General features: G+C 39.0%; 1 protein-coding gene across 1 annotated transcript in view; it reads left to right on the forward strand.

Moving 5' to 3' along the window:
* The window catches only part of BOLL (boule homolog, RNA binding protein), a 92,862-nt gene extending 81,813 nt beyond the window's left edge, over positions 1 to 11,049 (forward strand). The window contains exon 12 of the mRNA XM_054044509.1: positions 10,891 to 11,049. Coding sequence (XP_053900484.1) covers positions 10,891 to 11,049 — 159 coding nt within the window. The remainder of the gene's footprint in view (positions 1 to 10,890) is intronic.
* Positions 11,050 to 21,123: the final 10,074 nt, after the last annotated feature.

The raw sequence follows: 21,123 nt of genomic DNA on the forward strand, positions 1-21,123 counted from the left end.
ATATTGAGTGCTCAGAGAAGGTATGATTTGGACTTTTTAAAGACAGATTTAGGATAGGGTACATGGAAAATATGAAATAATAAAATATGAAATAATATGAAATAAATAGGCTTCTATTTAAGAGATGGTCAAACAAAAAATATAAATAAATATCAACTATACACAGGGCTACCACCCTGTTTTTAAGGTTGCCTGACAATGCCCATTATAAGACCCTGTGTTCAGTTGATTATAACTTTGCTAGGCTTTAACCGTTTGAGCTGAAATTTTCCATGCCAGGTGTCTGCCTCAGGCTAAACTTTTTTTGAAAAATTTCAGCCAAAACAGTTCAGGGTTTTCCAGTAATGTGTAGCAAGTATTGTTTGGCCCATGTTAAAACAATTCTGGTGACCTTTTCTTTGAAAAAACTTTAGTGCCCACCATGCTTTGGACAGAGACTTAATTTGGCACAGGAGGTGACTTTTGTGTCAGGGCTGTGCCTTTTGCCATCCCATGAAAATACACCCAAAAATTTGGCCTAATTATAAATCTTTGAAAAATTGCACTTCACACATTCTCAGAGAGATTTAGGCTAAGGCTATGTCTTACACTAATACTTTTGTCGACAAAACTTTTGTCACTTAGAAGAGTGGAAAAAAACCCCGACCAACAAAAACGCCTGTGTGGACAGTGCTACGTTGGCGGGAGAGCGTCTCCTGCCAATATAACTACCGCTGCTCTTAGGGGGTGATTTAATTGTGCTGGTGGGAGAGCTCTCTCCCGCCAGCATAGAGAGGCAACACAAGAGACCTTGCAGCAGTAAGCTCTGTAGTGTAGATATAGTCTTAGATTTTAGCAGCCAGACTCCACAAAGATTCTGTCCACACTGCGCATCCTCCATCCTGGATCTGAACAGGATTTTCCCTGCAATTGCAGCTCTGGATTGCTGTGGGCTGTGCCGGGTCTGGGCACCTGAACAGAGAGCAGGGAGACTCTTCTGTGCTCCCATTTATCCCTTGCTGGGCCCAGACAGCATGGAAGAGGAAGCTGCCTGATTCCATTGCCTTGAGGAAAAATGCTGGACTGGGGGAGTGTAGATTGGGTCAAGGAGCCTGGGGTGAGGGGAAAGATGGGGACTGGAGAATAACAAGTGGAAGGAAAGGGAGACTGGGAATGGGGTGAGAAGAGACTGGGAATTGGAGCTGGGAGCAGAGACTGTGACTATCTGGGCAAGGAGACTGGGATAGAAATGGGAACAAGTGGGAGGCAGAAGGTGGGGATAAAAAGCTGGAGGGGGGACTGGACTTTAAAACTAGTGGGTTGGGGAGAAGGAGGTGAGGCGGGAGGGGAAACAGATCTGAAATGGAGGCAGGTTGATGGGAGAGAATGGAGACAGCTTGGGCAAAGAGACTGGAACAAGGGGCTGGGGGAAACAATAATACTGAGATTGGATGAGGAGCCCAAGGATGGAGATGGGACTGGGAGCCAGTGGAGAGGAGGAATGTGGGTGAGGGGGGCATAGGAGGCTAGAATGAGGTTTGAGAGACAGATCAGATGAGGAGCCAGGATGGGGGGAACTTGGACTAGCTGGGCAAAAAGAGGTAAGGATCCAGGGCAGTTAGGAGGGAACTGGGAATGACTGGGCAAGGTGACAGGGGGACTGGGACTGGATAAGGGTGGAGACAATGGCTTGCTGGGCAAGAGGTGGGTCTGGGATGAGAAGACTGAGGGGAGTGGAGACTGGGACTGGCTAGGTGAGGAAAAAGGGATTGGAATGAGGAGTCTGTAGTGGGGAAGAGACAGGACAGGGACACGTTCAAAGGGATGTAATAGACGGGATCAAGCTTGGGGGGTATGTGCAGAAGAACCTGTGCCCACCAGAGACTCTCCCTGTGATAGCCTGGAATGGAACCCAGGCTTCCTAGTCTTACCATTCCTTTGCTATTAGCAAATATCTTTGAAACCTACCGGCAGAGTGTCCCTTCCTCCTCTACTGCTGGTCCACATATAGGATGACACTACTATTGCTATCAGTTACTTAGCTCAAGTGGCAGAGGCTTGTGTGGTTGAACAAAAGGTTCCAACCCTGCTGATGAATTGTGCGGGTGTAAATTGATGGATGTGGAACTCACAAGCATATTGTGAAAATTAATTCATTAATATTTGTCAAAGACTTAGATGCTACGGTGATGAGTGCCATAGAAAAGTACATGTGGAATTCAATAATTCTGTCTTAAGAGAAGGGTTTGGGTACGGTTCAGTAAATAAGGCATGGGGCCAAACATTAAACAAAGAGAAAACAAAATATTTGATAGTGAGCACAATCAGTTCTGTGCACTGAATGATATAGCCCTATAGAAAAAATAGTATGTTGACATTAGAGATGGTTGGACCATTTCCAACAAAACATTTTTTGTCAAAAAATGCTTTTAGTTGTAGCCAGAATATTTCACGGAAATGTATTTATTTCAGTGAAATTGTCAATGGTAGGGTTTCTGAGGTCTAGTGTGGACTCTGTGGTGAGAGAGAGAGAGACACCCAAATCAAAAACTCAACCTTTTTCCCTGAAAACAGATGTTTCGACACAATTCCATTTCATAAAAATTTCCATTCCAGTGCTGAACAAAGACATTTTGAAACCTCAAAAAGTTGCCACAAAACTGAATTGTTGTTCTCTGGCCAGCTCTAGTGGTCATCTAATTAAAGACTGTATAGAAATACATATGCACAAGGTGGCTGAATTAAGTTTGCGAAGCAATTTTGCATTTCCTAACTTTAGAGTGCTTTTCTTTGCAATCTTAATGTTCTTTCAACATAGGTTTTGGGTGTAATATATTCTGTTAATATAACTATCAGTGAAAATGCTGTTTAAAGGTTTACAACACATGTGAAAGAAAGAGAAAAATATTTTGCTAGATAAGTTATATGGATCTTGGGAAATCTATATTTTAGCAAAGGGAACTGCCATATAAAATGTCTTAAGTTGCTGAACACCAGTTACTCCCATTGAAGTCAGTAGGTGATCATCAGCTCTCAGAATTTGTTCCTAATTGTACAGATATACTAGATTATTATGACATTAAAATTAGTTTAAGTATACAAGAATGGGGAAAACATTGCAAGACATTACAAGTTATGAATTTTGTGTGAAATATTTTACAAATAATATGGAGTAGAACCTCAGAGTTACAAACATCAGAGTTACGAACTGAATGGTCAACCACACACCTCATTTGGAACTGGAAGTACACAATCAGGCAGTAGCAGAGACCCAAAAAAAAGCAAATACAGGTAAATGTAAACTATAAAAAATAAAGGGAAAGTTAAAAAAAATTGATAAGGTAAGAACTGTTTCTGTGCTTGTTTCATTTAAATTAAGATGTTAAAAGCAGCATTTTTCTTCTTCATAGTGAAATTTCAAAGCTGTTTTAAGTCAATGTTCAGTTGTAAACTTTTGAAAGAACAATCATAATGTTATGTTCAGAGTTACGAACATTTCAGAGTTACGAACAGACTCCATTCCCAGGGTCTTCGTAACTCTGAGGTTCTACTGTATAATGTTATGAAGAGAGACCGTATTTTAAAGTATAAGAATAAAGGGGGGAAATTATGGTTTGAGCATTCAACTTTCACTTTGTATTTCCAACTTTTAAACATTAGTTTATCCATCCTTATCATTGCATTAATGGTTGGGGTTTTTTTGCATGGAAAATCCTTGTTTTTCAAAAATTAATATGGGCAGTGCAACTTGTTAAACCAAACAGGTTAAAACACTTACATAGTCCTTATCTGTGAGCCATCCATAAAGGGAGCTAGTCCTTAACCAATGACTACTGAATCCAGTCAGCCTAAACCAAGGCCTCCCAAAACTACTCACCTGAAATTTTGAACCACTCTGATATTTTCTGAGATGGTTTTGAGTCTGTACCTATTCATTGTTCGATTGGCTGATTTCAAACAGTCATAACTTTAAACCTAGTGTACTGATATTTTTCAAATATGACTTGGCTTTCAAGTTACAGTTAGGTGTACAAAACAAGGGAAGCCTGTAGAAATCAATTCAGTGTTTTTTTAAGGTGATGAAAACTTAAAGTTGGTAAATGCATCCAGAACTGGAAGGATCTTAACAAAACTTTCCTTGAAAAATGGATAACAGAAGTTTTCTGTAGAAGTGTAAAATTTGCAGACATACACATTAATTTTACTGAGATTATCTCTTAAATCTCACAACTTCTGAACAGAAAATTCTTCTTTGGCCTAAGAATAAAAATCAAGAATTTCATCCTAAAGCAGGGGTTCTCAACCTTTTTCTTTCTGAGGCCCCCTCAACATGCTATAAAAACTCCACGGCCCACCTGTGCCACAATAACTGGTTTTCTGCATATAAAAGCCAGGGCCGGCGTTAGGGGATAGCAAGCAGAGCAATTGCCTGGGGCCCGCATGAAACTATATTGCTCAGGCTTTGGCTTCAGCCCCAGGTGGCAGGGCTCAGGCTTCAACCCCATGCAGTGGGGCTTTGACTTTCTACCCTGGGCCTCAACGAGTCTAATTCTGGCCCTGCTTGGCGACTCCCCCTGAAACCTGCTCGCAGCCCCCCAAGGGGCCTCAGACCCCCTGATTGAGAACCACTGTCCTACAGGGTATTGTTTTCAGAAAGTTATCAATATCTGAAACCAAGTGCTTAGAAAAAATGTCTCCTCGGTCATAACTATGGCATTAATATACTTAAATCTTATTTATATCCATCGTTAACTTCAAAGGATTCCTTGTATCTGTGTACTATATGCCTATAATAGAATTTGTAAAGTGAAGGCAGCTGTGATTTTGCGGATTACTTATAGGGTTATGAGTCAGAACATCTATGCTGTGTTCCCAATTTAGACTCAATGTGCAGTCTTAGACAGGATATTTTTATGACTGCTTGTCAGGGATGCTCTACTCACTGCTAGGTGACACCTCCTGGCGATTCCAGGGATTCATTCTGCTCAGTTGCCGCTCTCTACCTGCTCACAGAGTCACGGTACGGCTGCTTTGTGACTTGGTCCTCTGGCCAGGTCACACTGTGATTTCCCCTTTCAGGGAACCCAGGCCCATCCTCTACTCTGGGTTCCAGTCCAGGGCCCTAAAGAGAGCAGTTAAGGTCTGGAGCTTTACCAATCATACAGCTCTCTTTCCTGGACTATTTCCTACCGTGCTTCTTTAAGCTCCTCCATCAGCCTTTCTAGTTGGACCTTTCTCTCTTAGAGCTACTAAATAAACCCTTCCTTATGGATTCCTATCTCCCCTTCCTGTTCTGTTACCTCAGGGAGAGAGACTGCAGGCTTCCTCCTTGCCACTTCCCACTGCTGCCAGCCTCTTGGCTTTATAGAAGCTCCACCTGTTCCCTCACAGGTGCGCTTCTTTCTAATTAGCACCCTCCACTCAGCCTATATCTCCCCAATTTATAGATTAATTGGCTGATTGCTCTCCCCCCGGCCTAATTCAGTTCTTTCAGGGCCAGTGTGGGGAGCACATCCCAACTAAACAGGAAGCCTGCCAAACAGTCAGTGGTGCCACTGGACAATTAAAGTGCTGACAGAGCACTCAAAGAAGACAAGGCCGTTGTGGAGATTCTTTGCATCAATCTTCATTTCAGAGGATATGGGGGAGAACTCCACACCTGAGCCATTCTTTTTAGGTAACAGATCTAAGGAACTGTCCCAGATTTTGGAACAAAATTGAGAAATTAAGCAATAAGAAGTCATCAGGACCAGATGGTATTCACCCAAGCGTTTTGAAGGAACTCAAATATGAAATAGCAGAACTACTAACTGTGTTATGTAACACATCACTTAAACCATCCGCTGTACCAGATGACTGGAGAGTAGCTAATATAACGCCAATTTTTTAAAAAGACTCCAGAGGTGATATGGTCTTTACAGGCGGTAAACCTGAAGTAATTACTGAAGTAATTCAGTACCCCAGGCAGATTGTTTGAAACTATAGTAAAGAACAGATTTATCAGATACATAGATAAATGTGATATGTTGGGGAAGAGTCATGCCTTACCAATCTACTAGAATTCTTTGAGGGTGTTTGAAGTCTTTGAAGCATGTTGACAAGGGTGATCCAGTTGATATAGTGTATTTGGACATTCAGAAGTCTTTGACAAGGTCCCGTACCAAGACTCTTAAGTAAAGTAAGCAATCATGGGATAAGAGGGAAGGTCCTTCATGGATCAGTAGCTGGTTGAAAGATAGGAAACAAAGGGTAGAAATAAATAGTCAGTTTTCACAATGGAAAGTGGTAAATAGCAGGGTTCCCAAGGATCTATACTGGGACCTGCACTGTTCAACATACTCATAAATGATCTGGAAAAGGGGGTCAACAGTGAAGTGGCAAAATTTGTAGACAATACAAAATTACTCAAAATAGTTAAGTCCAAAGCTAACTGTTACAAAAGGATTTCACAAAGCTGGGTGACTGGGCAACAAAATGGCAGATGAAATTCAATGTTGATAAGTGCAGAGTAATGCACACTGGAAAACATAATCCCAACTATACATACAAACTGATAAGGTGTAACTTAACTGTTACCACACAAGAAAGCAATCTTGTAGTCCTCATAGATAGTTCTCTGAAAACATCTGCTCAGTGTTTAGTGGCACTCAAAAAAAGTTAGCAGAATTCTAGGAACCATTACGAAAGGTGTAGATAATAAAACAGAAAAATATAGTCCCACTGTATAAACCCATGCCCACACCTTAAATACTGCATGGAGTTCTGGTTGCCCATCTCAAAAAAGATACATTAGAATTGGAAAAGGTACAGAAAAAAGACGACAAAAATAATTAAGAGTACAGAACAGCTTCCATACAAGGAGAGATTAAAAAGACTGGGACTGTTCATTTTAGAAAAGAAACAATGAAGAAGGGATATGATAGAGATCTATACAATTGTGAATGGTATGGAGAAAGTGAATAAGGAAGTGTTATTTATCCCTTCAGATAATACAAGAACTAGGAGTTATCCAATGAAATTAACAGGCAGCAAATTTAAAACAAAAAGGAAGTACCTCTTCACACAATGCACAAGCTGTGGAACTTGTTGCCATGGGATGTTGTGAAGGCCAGAAGTATAACCAAGCTCAAAAGAGAATTAGATAAGTTCAAGGAGGATAGGTCCGCCAATGACTATTAGCCAGAACAGTCAGGGATGCAACCCCATGCTCCGGGTATCCCTAAACCTTCAACTGCCAGAAGCTGAGACTGGATGACAGAAGATGGATCACTCAACATTGTCCTGTTCTGTTCATTTTCTCTGAAGCATCTGGCACTGGCCACTATCAGAACATAGGATACTGGTACAGATGAACCATTAGTCTGACCCAGTATGGCTGTTCATATATGACTCTGTGCTTTGGTTATTCTGTAGGTCAAATGGGGCTAATGATCACCAGGCTTGTAAAGTACTTTGAGAGCTATGGAAGCACTACAGCAGCAAAAACAACATATATGTTTTAGGGCTGTTGATTCATCGCTGTTAACTTATGCAATTAACTCAAAAAAATTAACCGCAGTTTTAATCGCACTGTTAATAGAATACCAATTGAAATGTATTAAATATTTTGGATGTTTTTCTACATTTTCATATATATTGATTTCTGTGTTGTAATTGAAATCAAAGTGTATATTATTTTTATTACAAATATCTGCACTGTAAAAATGATAAAAGAAATAGTATTTTTCAGTTCACCTCATACAAGTATTGTAGTGCAGTTTTTGTCATGAAAGTGCAACTTTCAAATGTAGATTTTTTTTGTTAGATAACTGCACTTAAAAACAAAACAATTTAAAACTTCAGAGCCTACAAGTCCACTAAGTCCTACTTCTAGTTCAGGCAATCACTAAGACAAACAAGTTTATTTACATTTACAGGAGATAATGCTGCCCTCTTCTTATTTACAGTGTCACCAGAAAGTGAGAACAGGCATTTGCATGGCACTGTTGTAGCAGGCATCACAAGATATTTACGTGCCAGATACGCTAAACATTCATATGCCCCTTCATGCTTCAGCCACCATTCCAGAGGACATACTTCCATGCTGATGATGCTCGTTAAAAAAATAATGCGTTAATTAAATTTGTGACTGAACTCCTTGGGGGAGAATTGTATGGTCCCTGCTCTGTTTTACCCGCATTCTGCCATACATTTCATGTTATAGCAGTCTCGGATGATGCCCCGGCATATATTGTTCATTTTAAGAACACTCACTGCAGATTTCACAAAACACAAAGAAGGTACCAATGTGAGATTTCTAAAGATCGTAACAGCACTCCATCCAAGGGTTAAAAATCTGAAGTGCCTTCCAAAATCTGAGAGGGACGAGGTGTGCAGCATGCTTTCAGAAGTCTTAAAAGAGCAACACTCCGATGCGGAAATTACAGAACCCGAACCACCAAAAAAGAAAATCAACCTTCTGCTGGTGGCATCTGACTCAGATAATGAAAATGAATATGCATTGGTCGAGCAGAACCCATCATCAGCATGAACGCATGTCCTTTGGAATGGTGGTTGAAGCATGAAGGGACAGATGAATCTTTAGCACATCTGGCACGTAATATCTTGCGATTCCAGCTACCACAGTGCCATGAGAACGCCTGTTCTCACTTTCTGGTGACATGGTAAATAAGAGGGCAGCATTATCTCCTGCAAACCAAACTTGTTTGTCTGGGCGATTGGCTGAACAAGAAGTAGGACTGAGTGGACTTGCAGGCTTTAAATTTTAAATTGTTTTATTTTTGAATGCAGTTATTTTTGTACATAATTCTACATTTGTAAGTTCAACTTTCATGATAGAGATTGCACTACAGTACTTGTATTAGGTGAATTGAAAAATAATATTTTTTGTTGTTTACAGTGCAAATACTTGTAATCAAAAATAAATAAAAAGTGAGCACTGTTGACTTTGTATTCTGTGTTGTAACTGAAATCAATATATTTGAAAATGTAGAAAACATCCACAAATATTTAAATAAATGATATTCTATTCTTGTTTAACAGTGCAATTAATCACACAATTAATCGCGATTAACTTTTTTATCACTTGACAGCCCTAATATGTTTTTATTATTACTATATGTTTGTTGTATCATACTTTAGTGGTCTCCAAAGTGGGGTGCGCGCAAGAGGATCCTTCGGGGTGCGCGGCAGGAGGAGCGCTGCCAGAGCAGCACTGCTTTTTTTTTTTTCCCCCCTTCAGCAGTTCGGCTGGAAGTCTGAGCGGCTTTCCCCACCCCCACCCCCCCGCCCACCTCGGCAGTTCGTCTGGGAGCAGGGAGTGCGTGCTCAAAAATTTTTTACTGATGGGGTGCACGATCAAAAAAGTTTGGAGACCACTGTCATACTTGATCAAGTAGTAAAATATTACACCATACAAGTATAATAGAAATATAAAAATAAGAGTGCAAATTCTATTCTTAATTACACAGTGCAGTGCCACTAATATCAGCTTTGCCCCCAATGTTTAATCCAGTGGCTCTCAAACTTTTTTACTGGTGACTCCTTTCACATAGCAAGCCTCTGAGTGTGACCCCTCCCTTACAAATTAAAAATACTTTTTTATATATTTAACACCATTATAAATGCTGGAGGCAAAGCGAGGCTTGGGGTGGAGGTTGACAGCTCGCAACCCCCCCATGTAATAATCTCACGACCCCCTGAGGGTCCCAACCCCCAGTTTGAGAACCTCTGGTTTAATCTATTATGAGCTGAAAGCTAAGTATTGTCATGTTGAGTCACGGTTGGGTGGGAGACCTCCAAGAACACGTGGGTGCTGCACGAAGGGTGTGGGTGCAACTCTTCCCTCTGAGTCAGTCCTCTGAATTATGATACCCCAGCACACTGGGCTGGGGGGGCAGGGGCAAAGGACAAAGCTATGCTGGTAGACATTTTAGGGTTTGGAAGAGCTGTAAATCAAAGTACTGAATACTTTTGGTCATTAAGTATCCCATGGCACTGAACACAAGTATGGATGTGTAAATCCTAGTATTGTGGCTAAAATTCCAATTTAGATGATAATAGTGTGCTTACTTACATTTCCCCTTATAGTTTCAATTGAATATGGTATTTTTCACTACCTATCCTAAACTGTTGTTCAGTCTTGCTGCATGCTGTTACAGTTGCACTGCAGTTGAGATACTTGTGAGTTTGTTTGTAAAGTGGTTTGGCATGAAAACTGTTAGATGTGAATACATTTAAATGTATTCATTTTATTTTTAAACAGATAGTGTCAGTGTGATGTGGTAAGGATACTTAGGCCAAGTTGTGGGACATACCTTCAGCTGGTGTAAATCATGTCACTCCATGGAAGTCAATGAAGCTATGATGATTTATACCAGTTGAAGATCTAGCCTTGTATCTACAATTGCACATGGAGCTCACATTTGGTATCAGTGGAAATTCTGCATTCATAGTTTGTGAGACCTAAGTGATTTGAGGGAGCCCTGCAAGAGGCTGAGGTATCAGTAGTTACATACATTATAAGAACAGTATTTGAACCATGAAATTATGCTATAAGAGCGAAAAATAGGAGATTTACAAAGTATTTTTCCTCTATTGTCTCTGCTTGTTAAAGAAACAATTCAAATACATTAAAGCCCTGATCCTGCAAAGACGTATGCATATGTTTAACTTTAAGCATGTGAGTAGTCCCATTGCATGTACCATTGACTCCAATGGGACTATCCACATGTGTAAGTCTTGCAGCTACCTAAGGTCCTTATCCTTCAAATTAGAGATGCTCACCATTGTTCAGACAGGTGGTACATACATATCTTAAATTGTATCGTTCCCATTACATGTTTAGTATAATAAACAAAACACCGTTTTTAAATATACAGAGAAAAGACAACAGTGTTTTTCTCTTTTTAGGAACCAAGGTTACATTCTGTGAGAAGAAATTTTTCACATCCTTCATCTGTGAGTTTGAAACCTCGATATACACGAAGCCCTCACTTTCATCCTAGAAAAGACTACAGAATGGAAGATACAATTCTCACTCCACCTTCCTCTACAGACTCTGTTAAATAGACTCTTAGATGTCTACTATGCTAATATGTCTAGCACATGGAGGGTATGTAATTTAGTAACTCTCAACATTTACTGAGTATGCCTAAATTAAAATGGCCTTTTTTTTTGTAAAAGGAATAAAAAGAAATCTTGCAGTTCATGTCAGCAAACACAGGATATGCAGGATAAAATCATGGTTTCCTTTATCAATTAATGCATATTTAGGTGACAGACTTGTATTTGTGATATACAGACTATTGTATATGCACTATTTATTAAAGTAGTTTGAAAACAGCATATTTGTATTACAGGAAAAATCTAAAATTCATTTTTGTATCAGATACATTACAACAACAGACATTTTCAACATTTGAGCCATTTTCTTGTAGACTGACAGCATATACTTGATTTGGATACCAATTATTTTATTTTACATATTATTATTTAAAAATAATTGTATTTTTTCACGTCATGTATAGTTTGTGTAACTTTATTTTGTTTTTGTTGAAATCAAATCAGATAAGAATTCTTGCATAGGTGTAATTTTAGTTACTTTGTGATAAGAATTTTTAAGAATATAATTTGGACCATTTGTTTATAATTCTATACCTTTATCTGAGGCTGACACTGTTCTTAAATACAGTAAACAATACATTCATGTTTATATGATTTTTAGCTATAGAAAATGAGCAAGAATTTACTTAATACTTTATATTTTAAGACAACTGAAAACCTGCACCTAGCATTTAAGTATTAATATTTTTCTACAGTCTATGCAGGATTAAAAACTCATTGACTGACTATATCATGTGTTGAGATGGAAAACAATTTTCTCCTCAGCTGCAAGGACTTAATAATTTATTCCTTCTTTTTCCCCTTTGCCTTCCTTCCATTTATATTATTACATTTTAAATTCCTGATAGATTAAAACATGACTACTGTATTTAATATGAGTGCAAGCCATGGCTTATTGTTTATGTAGTCTGAAAGTCTTTATCTCTACCTTTCTTATATATGTAAAATGTTTTAACCTCTTTTTTTAATTTTTGAACTGCTTGATAGTGACTTTCCAACTGTATTTGCAATATTCTGTTTTAGTTTTATATCAGGTGAAGGTCTTGCAGAGTGGGCATTATATATAGCAGTAGTAGATACATGCACAGATAGTATTCAGTCTTATTTAAAATCCACTCTAGCAATCAGTGGTTTTCTTTTATATTGTGCTGGGCCTTATTCGGCTCTTTCTTACACTGGTTTAACTCCAGTTGATTGACATTGCTGAGAGAGGAGAGTCACTCCCATAGTATATAATTTTATTTACTGTTTTAGTAACACTCCAAGACTAAAGCAGTTTTGCACCATTGTTGAACAGAAACAAGATCACACATAAATATGATTTATACCTCTTGTAAAAAACGTTTGTGATGACCCAACAACTGTCATTTTTAACAGTTTATGTCAAAATGTAAATATAACTTGGGTTCTTCAGGATATCAGCTCATTGTTTTGGGGCAGATCTTCAACTGGTTTAAATTGTCATAGCTCCATTGAGACAATCTACGCCAGCTGAGCATCTGCCCGGTTGTCTTTATATTTGGTTTAGGTTTTAGAATTTATCTGAATAGATATGTTATAGACATTTTGGCACATCCTAAAACTGCTTCATCTATGTGAAAGCATTTGCTCAGTTGTAAATACGGTTTTTGTAAGCAAAAGTAGCCAGGAAAGGTCTTGTGTTCTGTTATTACAGCCTTATTTCTAATATCATGAAACAATATACATATCAATTTGACTCATGTTTAGAGTTCACAGTTTTAGTTTGTTCTTTGTTCTCCTAAAACATTAGTTTTATTACAATATTTTTTAAATTATAGAGGTCCAAGAAGTAAATTTGTTATGCAGTAATGTGTTCAGCAATTTTGGTTTACATCTGAAGTCTTTTGATCTAATTTCTCAAAGGTGAACAAATATTATGCAGTTCTTGATATGTATATCAGGTAAAGGGTATCTAAAAAGCCCAGATATTCACACATTTATTATTTTCATTTATAGGAACAGATTTTAGATTATAAATATTGACTTTTGGTTTTATTTTCTTCAGAAACATAAGGGGGAAAATAATCTGTGAAATAACAAATGTTAGTCTGATAATTTTATTAGTAATGCAAAAATAAAAGATGGCACAATATCCATTTTGAAAAATCTCTCATACTCAATCTGAGTGACTATGCATTTATTTTATAAATAATGTAACACGTTCCCAGTGCTACAGAGGCAGATGCAGTATCTCATCTAAAGATCAAGCTTTTAACTATAGTATTAACTGTCATTTTTTTTAATTGAAGAGCTCCATTGACACCTATGAAGCTCTACACATGTGCATGGGAGGAGGCCTACGCAAATCAGATTGCAGGATCAGTGCCTATACCAATACTATTCTTTGTCAAGATAATCAAATATGACAAATTTTCCTCCTCTTCAGTATCCTTATCCACTGACAACCTTTGATGTTGAAGCCAAATTAATGTTCTGACTTAGCCACCCAGTTTGTATTTTCATAATGCTAGAAAGCTAGCTTTCAAAGTACTACTAACAACTGATACTGACTGAATTTTGTATTCTAGATAGTTATGTGGCAAAATGCTAGTGTGAACATTTGCTGTAGGGAACACTGGAAAATCATATTTACCAGAGATTTTGACTGACAGAAAAATTACATCTGAACTGATATCAATGATCATCATCGCTCCCAAACATTTTTTATGCATTAGATCAAGGAATGTCATAATGTTAAATAAAGTAGATTTTCCTCTATTTGGATAGTAAATACCTGTTTTGAAAGGTTAGAAGTAGCATTAACACAAAATATTAATCTTTCTTGAGAACTAGCAAACAATTCAGTTTCATCATAAAACAATTTAATTTGCCATTTTAATGTGATTTTTTTTTTGTATTTAAGGTATTCTAAAATGCATTTACCAAAATAGGTTGCATTAAGACAACAATTTTCTGTGTCTTATACAATTTTTTTATCATTACGTTAATGAACAAACTGCATTCCAATAACAATTTAGTAAACGCTAACAGAACACATGGCTTTACCTGTATGTTAGCATAGTTTTAAAATGTAGGAAGTTTCAAGGATGCGCCTTTATTGTAAGATAGGTTTGTAGAAATGTGTTAAAGATAAAGTAGTGCAGTAATTTCAGCTCACCTGGACTAAAGCTTTCTTCACTTCATGACAGCTCTCTATTTAAGTGAAGAAAACAAACATTTAACAAGTCATTTTTTAAAGAAATGAAAACTATAATAAGGATGTCTTAATGATACATCTGTACACTCCTATCAGAAAACTAGAACCTGTTGTGCAAAAAAAAAAAAAAAAAAGAAAAAAGTTTGAAATGTGGTATGCACTTATCATGCTTGGCTAGCTGTACTGTGTAGCTCTCATTTTAAAGTAAATACAAAATAATTTATTTAAGACGTAGCAGAAGGGTACAGGTCTCTTTTGGACCTTTTGAGATATTAATATTTTTAAAATATATTTAAAATGATAGCTTTAAGAGAGCCATATTGTTATTTTGTACCATAGCCTCTTTCCATCAAAATTAGCTGCAGTTAATAATAAATGTATACATTAAATATAAACAGAATGCTCTTTATGTGGTTCATAATAAAGTTTCTGAGTATTTTGACTTTTGGAAATTGAAGCATGATCAAACTAAAGCTGACATGTGACATACAGTTTAAGTTTTGTCTTATATTAGTATGCAGGATTTTAGCTAATCGGATGAATGTTTGCTTTGATAATATATTCCAGGTGCATTTAATCTGGTTACTGCAGCCTTGTTCAGTAAGGTGCTGTTGATGTACAGAAATAAATGTTTAAACAATAAATTCATAGACCTTAAGATTTTAGTAAACCTGTTACCATTTAGAATAGTAAAACAAACATCTAATTTTGTGTTAAAACTGTTTGTGTGAAATATAGTAATAAAAACAAGTTTCTGTAGTTTGTAACTTCTAATAAAACTCTGTTTTTGTAACTAAAAGGTTAATTCAAATAAATTTTCCTGTATTTACTGCTCATGGTGTAACTTATTTTTGATCAAGTAGACTAGAATAGTGTAAAATGATAAATATAAACATTTGTATTTATCAGGGCATTGTTTAAAAAATGAATTTGTAAACTTGTACAATAAGGCTACTGTATTACTGTCACTTAAGCAGAGTTATGTTTTCATATGTGTTAGATTAATTACACTATCTGTTTAGGAAGTTAGGTTAAAATAGCATCCAGGTGGAGGAATAGAAGTTTCCCTTGGCAGCCTATCAGTTTCTTCAAACAACCAGGAGGGAGATTGGATATTCCAGAAAAGGATGTGAGAGAGAGAACAAAATACATAGAATTTGCCAAACCAAGTAACTTGTAAATGGTATATTCTGTTCTCTGAAAAATAATCTTCAAGTATGTGTCCTTGTGGCTCCCCCTGTAGGTGTGCATGATCCTCGTGTTTTCAGGGCTGAACATGTCCCCTGTGCTACCTCATGCTCTCATGTAAAGGCATAAAGGGTGGAGCAGCTGCTATTCTCCTTCTGTTCCCTCTTATTTCCAGGGTCAGCTCCAGGTTTTTTGCCTCCCCAAGCAACAAAAAAAAAAAAAAAAAAAAAGCCGGAGTGCCGCCACCGAAGAAGAAAAAAAAAAGACCGGAATGCTGCCCCTTGAAAAGGTCCACCCCACGCCCTTGCTTGGAATGCTGGTGCCTAGAGCTGGCCCTGCTTATTGCCCATGACAGTAAAACTGAACCTGGACTGTGTCCAACCCATTACTGTTTTTGAGCTTCAGACTCAAATTTTTTGTGAAGAACCTTTCTTCACCTTCTCATTAATTTGTTCATTATTCTTTTTTCTTGGCTGTTCCTATACATGTATGTATATAAAAGATGGGGGAGACACCCCCACCAGACTGCTCTACTGCAGGGTGAGCAACTTCATATCAGCTGCTGGCAATAGTGGACTCTAACCCTCATGCGATGGTCTTATGCCCTTATTAATGTGCAGTGCAGATGTCTTTCCTGCCTCTGGGAAGGACACATCCCTGACAAGTGTTCCATCCACTGCTTAGTCTCAACCTGAACCTGAAAATTGAGATATGGGAGTCTCAAATTACATCTCGGAGCAATTGTCAGGAACTCAGCTGGCTCTGGGCGCAGTTGCCTGGCAACTCAATGAGCTTGACTGAGCCCAATAAACTCAAGCTAAGTGACTGTGCTCCCTGATTGGACAGAAGAGCCAGCAAATAATCATTTAAGCCTTGTAACAACAGCAGCTGCTTAATAAGTTCTACACCATATCTGTGCCAGACTTGCTTCCTGTACTGATCTTTGCTCCAACCTGCACCTGTTCCTGCTCCAGCTGTAGTCTCTACCTTGCTCTGCACATCCTGACTCCTGGTTCTGAGCACAACTCTGGTTCTGTACTGACATCTGATTCCTGGCTCCAACCAGTGGCTTGTCTCCTGACCCCAACTCTGGTTCTTCTTTCCAGCTCTGCTCTGACCAGTAGGCTCCTGTTCCAACAACTAGGTCACACCACCTACACCCCCAGTGTGTGTAACAACAATCCATGAAGTTCGCATCTGATCCCAAAGAGAGAGAAATCCTCCAAACTGGAGTTGAGACTAATATCAGCAATTGCCCCAGAATCCAAGTACCATATCACCAGTTCCAGTGGGAAGAGGTAGTCTAAAAAGGTGCCAAGACCACTGACACTGGCACCAGGATCTTTGGTGCTAATCCGATCAGCACTGATGACGATGGCACCAAATGCATCTGCACCATTCAATTTAGATGCCAAGCAACACACCTGCAGTGAGTGCAAGCTCAGACTGGACAACATGCCCATCCCATAAGGAGGACCCAAAACACTACTCCTTCACTATTGAGGGATAGGAGCAAGGCACTGACAATGAAAAAAGGCATGAGAGACTATACTGACATTGACACAGAAATCTACACCAGTACTAACACTGGCACTGACGAAAGAGCCCATCCTACTACAGAGCTGTACCTTCAAGGAACCACCTTCACCCCTCCTCTCAGCATTGGACTCAGCACCATCAGCACCAGACATGTATCCAATGGCACCACCATTCCCAGAGATGTACTTCTCCTTGCTGTCTCCAAGCCATTCCTTCTCCCTGGTTTTGAGCCAGGAACCCTCTCCTGGTAGACTAAAATGATAGCTCCAAAAGTACCCCGTACTGGGTACTAGTGCATTACTGTCAGTGGATGGGCCACCTGCAGTCTGGCCATTACCTATACAATTTACCACAACGGCTGTAGTGGCCCAATTGGTGCCCCAGTTTCCCAGAGTGGAGTCCCATCACATGTTTCAGCAAAAAGGAGAGGTCTTGATTATTGTTGACATCAAAAGCCAGCCCCTCTTCACTGGAACTGAGGACCTTCTTTATGAAGCAGCAAAGATTGCTTGAGAAACACTGCAAGTGTCCTCCCCACCTAAGGAATCCTCCTCTTCTCCAGTTGAGACTGTCACCTCAGCCCCAACATCAGTCATCAATTACTTTAGGGACTTCCAAGAACAGCTGAAAGCTTTGATAGAGAGGCAGAAGTGATCCAAGAGAACACACACAAATTGTTTGGTATCCTCAGCTTCGCAGTGCTGACAAGAATTGCTCTTCCAATCAGTGGGAAAATATTGGACTCAGCAAATGAACCGTGGCACACCCCAACCTTATTTTGCCCTACTTTCAAACCAATAGAAAAGTTCTGTCAAGTCCCAGCTCAGGGCTTTGAACATTTTATATGCATCTGACACTACGGTTGTTTGGGGTACCTGTGGTCCAGGAAGAGTTCAGGTCCACCAAAGGGACGCCAAAAGAATAAGGACCCCAAGAAACTGACTTCTTTGGCTGAAAGACTTACTTGTCAGCCTCCCTCCAATTCTGCATCCTGAACTACTTGGCACTGTTTGCAAATTACAGTTTTCTGATGACCCCCTTCCTATCAAGGGTCTGGCAGGACTCTAGGGAGGAGCTGAGATACATCATCAAAGAAGGGCAGAGTAGCAAAAACAGCCCTACAAACAGCAATGGAGGAGCCCAAAATGGCTGCTTGATCCATGGCCATGGCAGTCACAGTGTGCTGGGCCTCCTGGTTACAGGTATCTTGAATTCCAAAAGAAGTCCAGGTAATGATAGAATACTTGCCCTTCAAGGGCATGGAGCTCTTCAGCAACCAGATAGAAAAGGCATTCCTTTCCTTCATGTATTCAAGGGCAATGTGAGATTCTTGGGAATTTACACTCCAGTGCCGTACCACAAGACATTCCTGTACCAGTCCCCACAAAGCATAAAATAATTTTATTTCCACATTCACCAACTGGAACACTTGCCTAAAAAGCAACCCTGTTAAAACCAGGAGGTGCCAATCATCCTCCTACTCTATTGTGCATCAGGCTCCCTCCCAGAGGCAGCAGATTTGACAGGGATATTGAGAGTCATGTCAACACCATGCCAGAAATTGCCTTGTCCCTACTTCTATTGGGCATGGTCAGAGATTACAGCCAACAAATATCTGCTGTACTTTGTCACCTATGGCTGCCCCATCCAATTCCTTTTTTGGACCCCTACCTTTGCCCACTACCTTCCCCACCATAATTTTCTCTGTCCTTTACACTGCTCCATCTATTTGTGACTATAGCTAGCCGCTTCAAAGGTCAGGCTATTTCATTGCAAAAACTGTCAAAATGGATGCTGCATTTCATTATGTTACCAGCTGGTTGGTGTACTTCTCCCACCAATTAGTAAGGGTCTCTCCACCAGAGCCCAATCGACATACTTATCGTACTTCTGAAATGTGCCGATATCCGAAATCTGCAAGGCACATGAAGCAACCCACTCACATTTGTCAAGCATTATGCACCGATCTTAACTACTAGATAAGATACCAAGTTTGGGAGAATAGTATGCCAATCTCTATTTAACTGATGTAGCGGATACTACTCATTCCCATGATTCTGAGAGGGTACTTATTGACAGTCACCTTCAGTAGGATCCACACTGACACATAGAGAAGACAGAACGGTTATTTACCCTACAGTAACTGGGGTTCTTTAAGATGTTGTGGTCGGTGTGGATCCCACGACCTACCCTCCATCTTTACTTGTTTGAGTCATGAACTTAGAATTGCAAGGGAACTGAAAGAGCGTTGCAGCCGTTCCGTCCTGTATGCCCTCTCACTGGGTCATGAGGAGTCTCAGGGTGCATGCATGGCCCCAACTAATACTGCTATTCAAAAGATTCTGAGTTCATGCACATGAGGTGCATGCACACCTCCAGTGTGATTCAAACTGACTACATCATCTCAAAGAACCACAGTTATTGCAGGGTAAATATCCATTATTTAATTATGAAATATTCTCTTTAAACCCTATACTAAATAAATTTCTTACTTTTTCATGAACCGTGAAACAGTTCTTATACATTTAAATGTTGCTACAAAGAAACAACTAACTAATGTCGCTATAGCTTTTTAAACATACATTTTGTTTAACTAAAAAAAATACTGACAGTTCTTCAAAAAAAAAAAAAACATTTACAAGTGTGAGAACTATTTTGCTGTTCATGTAAAAGCAAAGATTTTTTTTTATTTAGTATTAGGTTTTAAGATTTAGTATAAGGTTAAAATAATAGTAGTTGCTGGGGGGACTGAGCCAATACTGAGCAATTCTGTATATAAATTATTTGAATACTGAAGTACCCATCCACTTCAGAGTGGATGCTGACATTTTCTACCTTCATTCATTATTCTAGGACTCCTGATTTGGGCAGACAGCATCATCCCTAGATCATGAGACAGTGGTCTTTCTGGACACTAGAAGGGAATTTAGCAGGGAAATGTAATTTAAGGTGAAATAGTTTTGTAGTCTGGTATGGTTCAACTCATGTAACTCTTTCATACAGTGTGCTTTACAGTCTAACTGTTCAGTTCCTCTCAAATTTGAGCCCAAAGTTTCTGAGAGCCTCTCTCATCTTTTTTTGTTCATTTTTTTCTAGATTTTTGAAAGTAAGCCAACTTTAATTTAACCCTTAGTAATAGGAATCCTAAAAGCATATTTTGTACATGCCTATACTTTATTAAATGTCTTATGTCAATAGTGATTGATATAGTTCTTATTAGAATGCTGATCTCTTAACCTTTGCATTCATGTGCCTGTGTCGTCTAAAGACCTGAGCATTCAGACCATAATTATGAGAGATGCTTGGTCCACATATTCTCTCATTCCTTGTTTTTCTGCCTGTGGGTCTAGGAAGTATCAATTTTTTCCCTGTCAGTTGCATTTGTGTTGGATCTGTCTGAAACCTTAGTAACTAGTAAGATTAGTTTGTTTCGTTTTTAGAAAATTAGTACAGCTTTAAAGTTGCTTTAGTTCATTATGTGGTGCCCATCACTCCCTAATCTCAAAATGGAATATCAGGACAATAGGTCCATCTTTAAAATATGTGCAGTCTGCAATAAGATGTCTATTGCACGTCAGCCCACCAGTGATTTAAAATGTCTGTGTGAAGACATCCTCAACAATGCACGGCCAGTGTTACTTTTGCCCCTCAGCTTGGAGTAAGTAGATAGACTGTTTGAGGTTGTCCTCCTCCTCAAAGACCCCTTATGGGCTCACTTAGCTCCAACCAGTTGAGTCTCTTCTGAAAGGAGTAGTCTCGCAAGTCAGAGCAAGAAGTCTGATCCAAAATAGTTTCTAGGTCCTCTGATACAGTACTTGAGGTATGTTCTGTATCTCAGAAATCTTTGGTTCCACCCTTGGCTTAATTGACCCAAAGGAGCTATGAAGCACATTGGATGCACAGAATATGGCTTTTTTGGACTAATTACTGGTAAACTTCTTAAATGAGAGCACAAACTATGTATTAACAAAAAGAAGAACAGGAGTACTTGTGGCACCTTAGAGACTAACAAATTTATTAGAGCATAAGCTTTCGTGGACTACAGCCCACTTCTTCGGATGCATATAGAATGGAACATATATTGAGGAGATATATATACACACATACAGAGAGCA

The sequence above is a fragment of the Malaclemys terrapin genome, chromosome 11 (assembly GCF_027887155.1).
Source record: "Malaclemys terrapin pileata isolate rMalTer1 chromosome 11, rMalTer1.hap1, whole genome shotgun sequence".
In the NCBI taxonomy this organism is placed as follows: Eukaryota; Metazoa; Chordata; order Testudines; family Emydidae; genus Malaclemys; species Malaclemys terrapin.